General features: G+C 40.4%; 1 protein-coding gene across 1 annotated transcript; it reads right to left on the bottom strand.

The window, feature by feature from the left end:
* Positions 1-485: 485 nt before the first annotated feature.
* Positions 486-14,929, bottom strand: lhx3 (LIM homeobox 3). The gene is made up of 5 exons (XM_008325938.3): positions 12,752-14,929; positions 8,068-8,239; positions 7,766-7,968; positions 5,749-5,900; positions 486-4,401 (listed from the first exon to the last, which is right to left on the bottom strand). Exons 1-5 carry the CDS (start codon positions 12,819-12,821, stop codon positions 3,763-3,765), a joined length of 1,236 nt encoding a protein of 411 aa, XP_008324160.1. The 5' UTR covers positions 12,822-14,929; the 3' UTR covers positions 486-3,762.
* Positions 14,930-15,530: the final 601 nt, after the last annotated feature.

Raw genomic sequence — 15,530 nt, 5'->3', positions numbered from 1 at the left:
CGTGTATGTATGTGTGTGTGTGTGTGCGTGTGTGTTGAGCTTAGAGTCCTGCACCGAAGGAGTTAAAAACAACAGTTTAACGCTCTGTGTAATGTGGACCTCGTGTTTTTTTGTTACGCTGCCAAAAATAACATGTCAGCATCGAAAAGCAATCACATTTTGTTTGTTTTTAAACGTGCTAAAAATCACCGTCAATCTGTTGATTGTTGTTTTCTATCACACTCTGCTACAGCTTCAAACATTGTATGCAATTTTTAAATTATAAAGTGTGATAAATAATATGATATTCAAAAATAATTAATTCAACATCATAATACTTAGAAATTCAACTCACTGTGAATGAACAATGTATTGCAGTAAACTAGAGTGTTTTTTTCTCAGCTTATTTATTTAAAAGTTATTTAAAACAAAAGTTTATTTAATATAATTCTTCATAATCCATCAGAATCTTCTTGTCATGCACTACTATAATTCTTCATAATCCATCAGAATCTCCTTCTTGTCATGCACTAGTGATGGCGATGGCTGTTGGTATAAATTTCTATTGCAAAAAAATATTTTATGCCACAATGAATGGCCATATAAACACTGCAAGTAAAAGTGTCAGAAACATAAAATAAAGAATTTTGTGAGCCATAATATGTGACAACAACAAAATAAAGGCAGCGGCCCCGTATTCTCCTTGCATGAATATTCAACAAGTTTCCCTCCAAAAGTTGGTTAACATGATTAACGATGTTGTGATGCACAAAGTTAAATATTTAAATTCACTCTTATACATGTATGAACAAACGTGCAGAAAACAATTGGTTTGATTTTTAAGGTACAGAAAATGTGTTACCGTCTACAACAACATTCTTCTTTAAATGTAGATAAAATCATTTCTTTGTATTTCTTTCTTAGTATTTCTTTCTTTATCTACTCCATGTACGTGTCTTATGGCGACACTACCAGCATTTACATTGTTAAAGTTACCACCTGCCCAAAAATACTCACCTTCCTCTGGGCCCATTTACAAAATTGCATACCCAACCTAACCTAATTTCTAACTCCAAAAAAAAAAAGAAAAAAAAAAGAAGTTTCCCACCTTAATCCAGAAGAGTAGGGGGAGATAATCCCTGGTATTTTCTGTGATGGGTTCATGTTGTGGTCAGGTAATTCTCACACTAGCAACATGAGCCAAGCTGAAAAGTATAGTAAAAAATCTGAGCTCTGGTTTACCACAAGTAGATAACACGGTCAGATTCTGGCTTTTAGTTTAGACTTTTAAGCCAAGTACTTCCTTTTTGTTCTAAATGTATTTGTCCAAATAAGCTACGTATCCCTTAAAACTCACCCAAGAAGTAAAATGACAAAGGAAGGATAATGTAGGGAGAAAAACACAGCCTTTTGACACTTCACTCTCACCCCTGTCTTTGCCAAACACTCTGGACTCAGGTTACACACATGTTGCTTTTGTGGGGCCACATTAAAACCTGCCACTCAGCTGGTAGGATTCAGCTTCTTTCATCTATTTACAAGTTAAATAAGAGAGGAGAAAATGGGTGAAAGATAATCGAACTAATTGTTTAAAGATAAGATTTGTACCGTTACTTTTCTCAAAACAAATTATTATTCGACATTATGTAGATGACACACAGATGTTCATCTAGGTAAAAAAAACACTTGAAATACGCACACACTCACAACTATGACATGTTACGTAAAAAAGGAAAAAAACAAACAAAAATTATGAGGGTAAGTCAAGAGGTACTGAAAAAATACTACATTTCTTTAAAAAAAAAACACCATTTGAAAGTCCTCTTTTACATGGTGTTTGAACAGGATAAATGATCTTTAATGTAGTCTGGGGAATGTGTTTCACATCAGGTAACAATATGTGGTGATCTAACATACCTTTCACTGCCACTAGAAACCTAGAACTTTTAAAATAGCTATATTGATAAAAAATAGGAAAATTAAATGAAAATTAATAAATGTTGCTATCATTAAAGTAGATATAAGATGTGATAGAACTGGAAGAACTGGTTTGTGAACCATCTATATAAACATGTACTCATGCACGTTTAAACTCACATGCACAACTGACACAAACAGACACCTGCACAGGGTTTAATCTATTTAATTGAACCTGACTTTGAATTAACTAAACAAATGAGGAAATTCACATGGGGCATTTGATCCCTCCTCAGCTAATGGATTGGAGATTCCTTTCCCACAGCGGCATTTGGGCAAACAAGACCCAGTAATCTCTGAATTGATGAGTTGACTCTGTCTGCATCAAATTTCTCCACTAAAGAGCTGTTGAACCCGTGATACAGCGTTGGTAGTTAGCCAGAGACTCAATTTGCAGACGCAGCCAGAACTGTGGACAGACTCTGGTTTCACTGGCAGTGCTGTGATAAGCCACAATTATGTAAGATAAATGTGCAGCAGAGATGCTGCCTGAGAGATAAAAAGAAAAATGAGCGTTGAAAGTACTTGTTTTATTGACTTAGTATTGTGAACTTTGGCAATAAATATTCTGACACTTTAGTCCGAGTAGAATGTACAGACCTGACTTCCAGAAAAAAATTAATATATAATTCACCAGTAGCTCAGTCTTCTTAAGGGAGACGAGTTCAGCGCTCACCACTTGGTGTTCAGATGGTACTGTGGTCCGTAGCTCGTGTTTGTACTTTGCTTTGGGTAAAAACTAGTTAGTCGGAAGTAATAGTCATCAGTTGCCATAGCAGGAGAATTCTCCAGATGTGATAAAATATCACAAAATCCCTCCATAAAACTTACTGGTCTGCCTGCAGTCCAGATTTCTTATTAAAATTATGAAACATCAAACAAGAAAACTATGGTTGTGATTATTCCCTAACATTTTCTGTTTTGCCTCATCAATCATCAATGAACCAAGAAAACCAGTGCAACTTCCCCCGTCCCTGACAATATCCCTGTGTTTTGACAAAAATGTGTTTACTCCAGCCAGCTGAATCAAGCTTAAGGTGACAAATTTATTAAAGTCTTATCATTGTACTATCATCATCATCATTATCACCATGAGGAATAAATAAGACATAAAACATTTTTTCACATAAACAAACACATACATCAGACCCTAGTTCTTTTTTCAGTTTGTTTTTCTGAGTAGAACAAATTGAAGGGCTGTCTGAGAACACACAAATGCATAGAAATGAAGTGGATCATTTAGGACGACATCTACATTGCCTATTTCCCCGTGTAAGAATGTACAAAGTCCTCACATCTGAGTACGTATTTGTGTCCAACAAGGGGGTTGTATAAAAATAAAGTCTCCACAATGATAAATATCTATATATACGTAGACATTTGGCAACAACCAGACATTTCAAGACTCTGATCTCTGAACAGAATTCCGCACCTGGACACACCGTAGAAAACAGAAAACATTGACGAGGAGTCGGATTACTGACGTTTGATGTCTAAATGTTCTGAGTTCACCGTAAGACTGTACATGGTAGTAAAAAAGCTTATTGTGGTATCTGAAAATGACATATATTGGAAAGACTCCAACGTGCTTATCATACAGTTAAACTCATAGAAGATTCTTTACTCAAGTGCTTTTTGAAGAAGGACATATTCATCCCTCCTTCCATTCAAATCAGAGTTCTGGGTGAATTTAAGTCCAAAGATAACTTAGTCCTTTACACAGTCACTGTCCAGTTTCTAAAATCCAACAGATGACACAAAAAAATGAAAAGAAGAACAGTCCAAACTCTTTTAGGAGATAATCAATCAAAACTGTCCCTGGTCGACCTCATCTAGCCAGGAAGCAGGACTAGCTGGAAAGTCTGGATATCCTCCACTGCTGCCCGTGGACAGGTCTGAGCTGGGTCCATTGGCTGGCCCCATGGAGACCCTGACTGCAGGGTTGATTCCCGGCCCGCTGCCTTGAGTCATAATAGAAAGGCCGGAGTCAGGGTAGACCAGGCTGGAGATCAGAGGCTGGTGTCTGGGTAGTGCCTGCAGCGACCCTGGTGAGTGAGGAAGACCATAGGGGCTGTTGGAGCGGATGTCGTGGAACTGGTCCTCATCTGTGCAACACAAAGATAAAAGTGATATGATCAACGTTGGCCAGATGGTGTCAAATAGAGCAGGTGGAGACATAGTGGACCAACAGGAAGAGCTGAGAAGATGTTGGTGTAACAGTGGTGGAGACATGGAATAATAAGATGGAGGCAGATTTTGGACATGGACTGTACCTGTAAAGGACACCTCTGCATCACTGTCCATGCCTTCCTCCTGGATGCTGTCCTTGTCTGATTTGGAGCTTCCCCGTGACCGCTTCATGTTGCGAAAGTACTGGCCCCACCTCTGACGACCGGCGTCTTTCTTCAACCTTTTCTCTTTAGCACGTCTGTTCTGAAACCAGACCTGAGTAGATGAATAGATAGGGGAAAAGGTTAGAACAGTCGTTCTGGACAGAACGTAGAGACTACAGTTTGTTCCTGGGATAGATGCATTTGTTCTTGTTGCTTCACGATTGCTCCTTTTCTCTCTCCTGTTAGCGTACTTCTTAAGTCTGAGTAAGTGTTTGGTTTCTATGGGATTCATTTTTTTGTCAGTGAAATGCAACCGGCAGCATCATGAGTTGTGAATAAAGTAGCGTTAGCCCATGTGTCCAGTTGACCCGTCACATGGAGCAAAAGCTGGAGTGTAAACACACCCTTACTCTCTGACCAATAGTTTTGATGAAACAGTGTTTGAAAAGAACATCTTACAAATATTGTCTTTTCCAGGACTAGATACAACCCAAACAAAAGACCTAAAAGAAGTATCGAACAACCCACTTTTGGATCACGACCCACCATTTTAGAAACATTTGTCAAAACTGAGGCAATTTCAACTAAGACTGCAATCAAATGACTCATACACAAAAAGTCAACTGCCTCCAACGTCCTCTTTTTCCCTAATACAGGAAAACTTATCAAGGACATGACATCACATTATAATGAGTCAAAGTAGGGGACTGAAGCAGTGACACCGAGCAGTAACCAACTGTTTATCACACATTTAATTAACTTCATAACAGCTACAAGTTGTAATTGCCTCAGAGAGCAGACAGGTTAGCGTGTCACAAACCTAAATGAGTCATTTTCCCCTACCTCTGCGTCTGATCTAATGATTTTCACTTCATAAATCCTGCGAATGTGTGGGGCGTGCGCACGAGACGCTCTCAAATGTCACTTCATGGACATGTTTATATATGATCTAAAAAGCACCAAATGTCCCATTTTAATTTTTATTTTACATGCAAAACTAATCCATTCCAGTCACACGCACAAAGAGCAGTTTTACATTCCCTTTAATGATATTCCACCCCACGTGAACCTCCCTTCACCCCTTTTCCCTTTCTCTGAATAATGAGCAGCATTTTAGTGGCTTCCGTCTCTACTTTTGTCCTTGCAAATAAAACAATATATATGACCAGCACTGAGCCAGCATGAGTGTGAGGCTCCTCGACGATGGACAATATGCCAGGGGGCCCTCTTAGCATTGTTAATGAGCTTGCACTTAAGGCATGCTGACTTTCAGGCAGACTTCATTTTACTCGGTCTAGCCGTAAATCCCCCCACCACACACACACACACACACTCACTCACACACACCGCACACTTTATCCTCACAATGAGCCTGTGCCAGTTCGACGGCAATTGTGCCCTGATAATGAAGTCCGGGACACTAATGGAATAGCCTTTAATGGACAATAATGTACTTTACCTGCACAACTCTCATGTCCAGGCCTGTCTCTGAGGAGAGCTGCTCTCGAACGTGGCGTGCAGGTTTGGGAGAGTTATTGTAGGCGTTTTTCAGGGTCTCCAGCTGTTTGGCCGTGATGGTGGTCCGTGGCCTTTTTGCGGTTGAATCTGCTTCTGTAGAAATTGAAGAACAAAAACATAGTTTGAGTTAATGTGGACCTCAGGAAATGCCAGGGATCCTCGGTTTACGACGTCTTTGACCTGCGGTATTTCGTGGTTACGTCACCATGTCTTATTCATTTATTGACAAAGTCTTGTTTCATCATTCTGAAGTGCAGCGTTAAAACTCAGCAACCAGAGGAACTATTTGGTGAGTGGCGCGATCGAATACATTGTCACGCAGCGGTATATGAAGATATCTTTGCTTACGTTGGCCGGTTGTACGCCACACATTGGATAGTCCGACTCTTCTGAGGTTCTTATGTCCAAGATTATGATGTTTAGTGACTTTTGTACGATATGTGAGTTCCGTCTTACGGCGAAAATCGAGTTATGTCGCATCGTAGGAACCCGGAACTCTGACGTAAGTCGAGGACCCTCTGTACTCACTTTTTGCATTGATGGTTAGACAAACACTGCATACGAAGGACATGGAGATTTTCAGTGCATGTAAAGTGCATCTATTCAATCAGCGTGGAGCAGCCTATAAAATATACAACTCTCTAATTCCCCATGAATGGATAAATCCCCCCTCCCTGCCCCATAAACTAACTTCTGGCATCCTGTGCTTAATTGCATCATGTCTGCACATCTGTTGGCCAGCGCAGCAAAACACGAAAACCATCATCTAAATGGATGCCACCCGTGTAATTGCGCCCTCTCATTAGTAAAATAAACTTGTGTGTTTTTAGAGAAAACTTCAGTTTATTCGCCGCATAAATCAGTGCTTGGTGTGGAGCAGTAAATTCAAACACACAGATGGAGAGATAAAACCGTGACCATGGACAGTCTGCCAGCTGTTACACCACTGGGTGTCTAATGTAAATGTTTCTAGTCAGTGGGTAATAAAAATTAAAAAACATATATATTTGAATTTTGTTTTACTGTAACTTTGGAACAGAACGGGGTTATAGCCACATTTATTTTATTTCTCTGAAATTGATCTCAAAATCCTGACTTTTATTTTTACAGATTAATATGTAAAAAGGCATTAATCTTTTTTTTGTTTGTTTTTATTTATTGTGATATTGAGTCAAAAGTTTCATTGATTTTCAAAATTTCTCACATGATTAGGTGAATCTGGACTTTATAAATTTTTCTAAATTCTTGATTTAATGCCAGTATTTTTACTTTTTTTTTTTTAGATTTCTGAGATCTGTACAAATCTGATTTCTTTTATTAGATAAAATATTTTCATCAGAATTAGAACGTTTAATATATTTTATATAACAAAATATTTACAAATGAAAATCATTAAATAAAGTTCACTGATTTTGGTCAAAAGTCCCCTTTTCTAAATTGTGAATTCTGATTTAAAATTTTCTCATGAAATTTTACATTTTGAATTTAAAAATCTGAATACCAGCATCCATATTATAATTTTGACAAAAAGCAGAAGAATGTTTTTTGTGGACAAGTAAAATAAAAAATTGAAAAATACATGTAATTGTTCAATATCTGTATTAAGAATTGTCAGGATTTACAAATAACTCACATCAAGGCAAATGAGGAAAATTAACAGTTAAATCTATAGCGTCACTGTCCTGATGGTTGATGTGAGAATTTTTTCTACTGTAGCTTCAGTTTTATTTCTCACCAGACTGAGAAACTCAACCGTATTCCTTTAATTATCAATTACTGCTCACGGTAATCCTCAGTTAGTAATTATGATCTATGCAGCTAAGATCTACATCTATCATTTGACCTGATGGTGGATGAGGCCGTTTTTGAGGGGAAGATGTTTTTTGTGCGCACCGTCACTGATGACCAGTCAGCCAGTCAGCCAGTCAGCCAGTCAGCCAGTCAGCCAGTCAGCTCACCTCTCTGTTTGGCGGTCTCATAGTCGGCCTTGCAGACCAGCCTGCTGTCCTCCATCAAATAATACTCGTCTCCTGTGGCCAGCTGCCTCTTGCAGACGATGCAGGCGAAGCAGTGCAGGTGGTAAACAAAGTCCTGCGCCCTCCTGACCACCTGGGTGGGCGGTATACCCTGCTGACAGGCCGCGCATTTGGTGCCGAATCTCCTGTTTTCCGAAAGAGACAAAATAGCCCTTAGTGAAATACCCGCGCGTTCGTGTGTGTGTGTGTGTGTTGAGTGCGGATGCTGCGTTCACGGCACTCACTTGAAGAAATCCTCTTTACAGTAGACGCTGTCGCCTCTGCTGAAGCACTTCTCCGCCAGTTGGACCTGGCAGTCGCTGCACTTCAGACACTTGCTGTGCCACTGACGGTCCAGCACTTTGAGGATGAAGCGGTCCACGATGTGCTGACTGCAGCCTGCACACACGGGGATGTCTGCGGGGGTGACAGCGTGGAATTATTTCACACCTTTTTTATTATTCTCTTCTGTATGTACACATGCAGGTCTCGTTGTCCTGCATGGAGGCGTGGGGGGGTGGTGGGGGGGGGGGGGGGGATGGGGGTTTCGGCCCCCTGACTCATGGGGTGACACCTGATCTGCTGCTGCTCAGAGAACACGCTGAAATATTATCTGCTGATAGTTAGGACTGCTGAATTATGCAGGTCTCACAAAAAGAAAGAGAGAGAAAAAAAAAAGATTTGTGCATCAAAATAAAGATCAGCCGCGTGAACGTGATGCGTTTTGTTGTCAGTCAAAATAAATGTTTTAACTGAGTTATTCTGAAACAAAACTGTCAGTCAAAATAAATGTTTTAACTGGACTTATTCTGAAACTAAAAAAAAAAAATTCTTTAAAAATATTGTATCGTTTTGAATTATTATTGTGAATAATTAAATAGGTTTATTTAGGGCCGAATTTGGGAGAAAATAAACTTTGTTTGTGACTGGATAAACTAAATATTTTACAGCTCTTTGTAATTTAGTAATATTTATAAATTATATAAACAAACGGTTGAATTGACTCTCACTTCAGTTTAACCAAATGGTTGTGTTGTGTTTATTTCACATATTATAAATAGTTTGTCAAACGTTCACCTAGTAAAAAAAAACTAAACAAAAACGCAAAAAAGAAAACCTTGATTATTTACAGTTTGGTTCAATTGTAGGACTTTTTTAATTTCTTTATTATAAACTAATTTTAAAATTGTCGTTAATTTGCAGCCACTTTTCTTATTTTTAAGAACAATAATATACTTGGCAAAACAAGTAAATAAAATGATTATTTATATTATATTATAAAATAGGGTAAAGACTCTGGAGACAAAAGTAAAAATTGTTAAAGATGTTTTTAACCTATTATTATTATTATTATTATTTAACTATGATGAGATCAAATGAGCAGACACTTCTTCTCAGGCCTCCTTGTCACTAATGAAAAGGAGCTCAACCACTTCATATTCCGTCCCTGCGAGGAATCGCGTTCCCATTGTTCTGCTCTGGACATTTCATGAAACATTAACGACGCGTTTCTTCTGGCTCCACCACCACCTCCACCTCCACCTGCAGCAGCATCGAGGCCCCGCTCTGTTGCGACGGGAGCCACGTCAGGAACAGGTGGATGCAGCTCATCATTTATTGAACGCGCTGTGTAAAACTAGATCGCAGGAGCAGGAGTCCAGGGCAATCTGCTCACCCTGCAGGGCCCACTTGGAATATTGAAAGAGTTAAATATAGTTAAATACATATCGAATCGTCCTTATTTCCTATTGTGTTGGAATTGGAGCAGAGGACCTTTTTTTTGTTATAGTTTTAAATAAATAACAATGTAATTTTAAGTAAGACGGTGGTACGATTTCGGTGATTATAAAAAAAAATATCGAAATTGAGATTTTTTTTTTTAATTCTTCAATATGCTACGGTACCGAACCGTCATAAAGCGGTGCGTAAAATGCGTAAGACCTACTGAATTTCAAAATGAAAAGGTTAAAATGTTTATTTTAAATTACTTAAAAATTTAAAGCAGTACACAATTTTTTTATTCATTTTTTTTTTATATTTTATTTTCCCTGATGAACACACGCACGGCTGCACTTATGGAGCCGACAGATAATCAGCACACAGCCTTCAAACACCTCTCAGTCCAGCACAGAGAGAGAGAGAGAGAGACACCTCACACGACAACATCGAAACTGTTTTGGAAACAAACAAACAAACAAACAAACAAACCAAGAACACATCGGCACTGCGTTACCTTTGCGCAGCTCCTCACTGTGCGACAGCAGAGCGAGGAGCATCTCCCTGTTATTCTGCGCCTCTTTCGGAGTGTTGCGGTCACCATGTCCATCCATAGCTCATGATTTACGCTCACTCTCATGCAAATCAACCCCAACCTTCTGTTATCCTCGCTCCTACACGTGCGCTCACATTCGCTCACTAATTTTTTTTTTCTATTTCTAGCTGTTTGGGGGGCGAAAACGCGGTGCGTAAAAGCCAGGTGGAGTTTCCACTGGAGGTTCACGGCAGCCAGTGCACGATGACGCTGCTGCTGCTGAGCCGTTTCCCCGGCGACAGGGAGATAGATTAACATCACCTACACACACTCGGGCTTTCTTACCCGGAAGGAGAATAGAGAGGAGGTGAGGAGGGGAAGGCCAATGGCGTTCCACTGTGGAACCACAGCCGACCTACATGACTGTAGCCCGTGACTTTAGGACCAAGATGGAACTTGTTTTTTTGTCTCCACGTGACGATCGATACCGTTTATGGCCTTTTTGGAGTTGAATTTTTTTTGTAGTATTTCCTTAAAATGTTACACAATGATTGGATGTCGTCATATTATTCCCTGTACACGTTGTGTTGTTAATCTAAAGGGCCTTTAATTGCAACAAAGAACCGCATAGACGTTTCCTTATCAGTTTGTAGTGTTTTTTGACAATGCATAAAGAAAAAAAAAACGTTTCCTTATCAGTTTGTAGTGTTTTGTGACAATGCATAAAGAAAAAAAAAGTTATATTTCTAATAGTAAATTTGTTTTTATAATACTCACAAGAACAGGTAACTCCAATCCGTTTGACACCGCCGAATATTATCTTATCATTTTTCGTAAAGATTCTGACAAAATATTTTAAGTTTATGGAAAAGAGAAAACCTTAAACCAACATGATGTCATAAATGAATATTAACTCAGTTCGTAATGTGAGACGACTGCATTCTGGGAAACCCTTGGACTAATATTATTTTTATGTTTTTAGTGTCTTTATTTATTTAAAAACATACCACCAGAGACCTTTATTTATTTATAACATATATATATATACATATATATAAGAAGTCTAAAATTCATACACTTTATTTCATAGTTTGCCAAGTGAGAAAATAAAACCTGTCCACAAGTGTTTTGGAACACGTTCAATATGAATATGTGGGTAACAAATGATGCCAGTGAGTAAGATATTATTATTATTATTGTTGTTGTTGTTGTTGTTGTTGTTGTTGTTGTTGTTGTTGTTATCTCGTCACCCGTTTCCATTATTTCCATTTAAAATCGAACTCTTATTTCTCTGATTATAAATCCAGCTGATCAGATTATAATAGGAGATATTAAATATCGCACAACTTCGCGCTCAAACACACACACACACACATACACAGAGAGAGCCGCTCACCGCCATCACATGCGTGTGCCGAGTGGCCCAGAGACAAGTGTTTATTTAGGGCAGAGATTGGCTGTTCAATAACATGTTGATCGGGCCAACACCCCAATGAATTTTATTGACACTGATCTTTGCCACAAAAGAGCGCCTGGGGAAATCACGGCTAGTGCCACGGCCACCAGGAGCCGCTGATGAATCTAAAATCAATGCCCTATTTGCCTGTATTTCAGGAGTATATGAAAGACGTTTTGGAGAAAGCTGAGTGGAGGTCCACGGCCTGGCCCCTCTTATACTTTTCAGCTTTGTAATAATTTTTATGTCGTATCGATCGCGTACTTTTGAGGTGGGAGAGGCCGACAGTAATGCGACAACAAAGTGATAAAATGACCATCAAAGTAATGGTCACTCAGGTATTTATACAGTCGCTGTGTGGTCAAAGAAAGTCACGGCGACTGAGTTATTCCCTGGGTTTTAATTTGTTGTTGGATTGAGCCTCGAATTTGTACCGATATAGACAATACGTATATCGTCTATATAGACGATACGTATATCGTTTATATATAAAGTATATTTGTTGAGGTTGAATTTTAACCTGTGTTCATTTATATAATTTCCCGCCGTGTAAATATTCCAGCCCCTTCGCCCTGTACCTCAGGTGTCCCACCTGTCGGGGGCATGAATGTGACACCTGTTGCGGGGTGGGAGCAGCACCTCGCCTGCAGCCTGTCTGTCGTCCAGCCGCTGAGAACCTGCTGTGGCCCCACGGGCTCCGCCTTGCTCTTTCTCTCTCTCTCTCTCTCTCTCGCTCCCCCCAGTTCCGCTCCCTGCGCCCCTTCCTTCCTTCCTTGCGTGAGCTCCCGTGACGACCAGGATCCGCGGTGTGAAATGACAACACGCGCATAACATCTGTTGGTGTAACTCTCCCACAATGAAGCCTCATTACGCATTCATAACGTCTCCCACACGGAAGAGAGGCGCCCTAAAAAGACCCCCCCGCCCCCCAAAGAAGGTCCGTGCAGCCGCAGATTCTGCACATTTTATTTGTGTAAATTTAGAACTTTTTTTTTTTTTTTTTTTTTTTTGAAAAAGCACGGGACAAAAATTTAGAGCAGGCCCGCGGCTGTCAAGCCACAAAACAGAACGCATCCCGTTCATGCAGCACCATTATCTGCAATTTCACGCCTAATTCTGATTATCCACGGACCCCGGCGCCCCCTGTGCTTCACTCTGCGGGTTGATAGACACCATACTGTCAAATTATAAAGAAGATTTAATGCCGAAGCTGGACTCTTACCTTGGCCCGAATTGTAGCGAGGGAAATTCCCGCTGTTTTGACAACTTGACCCCGGGTGTTCCAGCAACATGTTGGACAACGTCCTGATAGTCGTGTCCCAAGCTGAGGTACTGGCGCCCGGAGAAGCACGCCTGCGGTTCAACAACAGTCTAACTGAGCTCCCGAATTCGACCCAAAGTTTAACTTTATCCTCTCGGGAGCGTTTCCCCTCGGTTCAGATGTTTCTCCCCTCCCTCCAAAAAAAAAAGAAGAACCTGGGTCGATGTCTGGAACCCAGGACGGAAACTTCTGTCGTCGGGTGGCTCAACGATTCCGTGTCAGATGGAGACAGATAAACACGTCAGAAGTCAAGCGTTTGGATGAGGAGAGTGAGACTGAGAGTCCGACACTGTGTGAGGCTTCACCTCGTCTACAAGTGACCGACGGTCAGCCTGTTCTCTGTCCAGGGTGCTGAAAGGAGGGGCGGGAGGGCGGGCGGGGGGTCTTTTCTCAACAGGCTGAAGGCGTGTGTGTTGCTCCTATATTATCCCCCGTGTGTCTTCAACAGCACACACACACTCACTCACACACACACACGCTTGCCCTCTCCCTCCTCCTTATTTGTGTTGGGGTGCACGTGTCTTTTCTTTTAAGACGAACAATAGGGAAATTGCGCAGCGCTCGCAGCACATTGTTTTCCTACGTTTGCGCCGCTGCGTCTTTCTTTTGTTTGAATAAAAATAGACCAAATCGCTTGTGAGTGCGGGAGCCTGCGTGCCGTTAAAGCTTCGGTGTCGGCCTGTAGGTCGAACCTAACAGGAGATACAGTATATAGGCCACGACTCACATGTCCTCATCCTGACATTAAAATATCTAAAATATTACCACGTAACCCACGTAAAAAACCCGCTGAAAATTGACCTTATTGTTAGTTTTATTTATCCAGAAATAAAAGTAAATGAGAGTAAATTCTCTTTAATAAGACAAACAGACGAACAGCCAACACAAACAGCCGTACATTACACCGACACACCGACAGGTTTACAGCCAAACAAACAGCGGCGGTTGCATCACAATCAACACTGAGGTTAAACATCCAGCCAGACAAAGGCAGATGTTTGTTTTCCCCAAAAGCTACTAAAATCAGTTTTAATACGTTATATTTGATATCGTACCGAATCATAACGATTTCCTACGATACGTTTTTAGAAAAATTGACTGGGTTAAATATTATCAATTTAGCATTAAAACATCGTATCTACACAAATTTATATTTAAAATTATTTTTTAATACATTTTTCCATTCCACAGCTGCACTCGCCTGTTCGGCTGCTCTCCATGTCCGCGGCCCTCTGACGCCGCAGTGCCAATTACCAGCACAACACAAAACTGCTCTGACGTGAAGTCCTACAGCTTTGATTCAATTTTACTCAGCCAGCAGTCCAGACCTCAAGTAGTGTAAGCCAATTAGACCTGCGCTGTTCATTAGTCCAGGCCGGACAATTAGCTTCTCCTTTTCTTTCTTTTTTTCTTTTCTCATTATACCTCCACCACTTGTGACCCCGTTATCATCCCTCCAACAATCCACACAGAAAAAACACAGAGACTGTGGATGTTTTTTCATGGATTGTGTTTGACAGGGAGAATTTAATAATCAACCTTAATCTCTCACCACCTCCTCTGTCATTCCATTTGATTTTTATCTCCTTATTTTTCTTTATTTCTCTTGTTACTCAGTTAACCCTGAACTCAGTTATTCCTGTTGGGCTGACGTCACCAAGATGTTTAAAAAAAAACAGCCAGTTTTCCTTGGGTTTTCATGAATAATATTTCAGCCGGATGCTGTAAACGTGCCAGTGCTTTTATCCTGTTCTCTGAGCACCATCACAGGAAATTGGTAAAATGTCCCCACACCTGGGTCCCACTTGAAGAAGCTGCTGCGATCACCCACTAATGATCCTCCATAAAGCCTGTTGCACCGACGACAGCTTGATTTTGAACCTTGAGTATGTGCGCAGGTTCAAGTGCACCGTGGATCAGGGTTACTTCAAAAGAACAGACGCTGTATGAAAACTCTGGCTCGGCTCCAGGGAGGGTCACTTACCTGAAAGGACAGAGCTAACATCCATCCATGATGTTTGCTGTTTGTTTTTGATACTGATAAAAAAAACAAAATCTGGCAACATTTTTTATCCCTCTTAAAACATGTAGATATTTGTATTATTTTTCATTGTGCTGTCAAGAAATGTCTGCAGACTTCATTGAAGAAGATATTGGCTTTTTTTAGTATACGGTGTGAAGACAAGGTGCTTTAATAAACTCCAAGGCCAAAACTGTGAATCAATTGATCCCTGTAGTCGGTTTTGTACACGCTTTCAAAATAAAAGTCTGCGGCCATTTGATGCAGTCTTTAAAAGGTTCGTTTCCTGATGTTTTCCTATTGGTCGTTCTTTTTTAGCTAATCACCAACGTTCCTTCTGATTTGATGGTTAGTCCAGAGATTTTCTACCGCTCAGACAACATGTCATTGTAAAGGTCAGCCAATAACATTCCTTTTTGTCAACTTGAGATAATTTTTCGCCTCATGGGTTCTCAACCACCGGGCTGGGGACCAGTGTGGGTCCATGGACCATGAGGTACCAGAATGCACAGAAAGACTATACTGTACGTCTGTATATGTGACAGACTTTATTGTGTTTTGGTCACACCACCACTTTAGTGTTTTCTTGGCAATGCTCTTGTGCCAGTTGACTAGTAGTCAGTGAAGCTGTTGACTTCTTGTGGTATTCTTTGATTTGTC

This window comes from Cynoglossus semilaevis, chromosome 14 (assembly GCF_000523025.1).
Source record: "Cynoglossus semilaevis isolate Cse_v1.0 chromosome 14, Cse_v1.0, whole genome shotgun sequence".
NCBI classification, from domain to species: domain Eukaryota; kingdom Metazoa; phylum Chordata; class Actinopteri; order Pleuronectiformes; family Cynoglossidae; genus Cynoglossus; species Cynoglossus semilaevis.
This window is presented reverse-complemented; position numbering and strand designations above follow the sequence as displayed.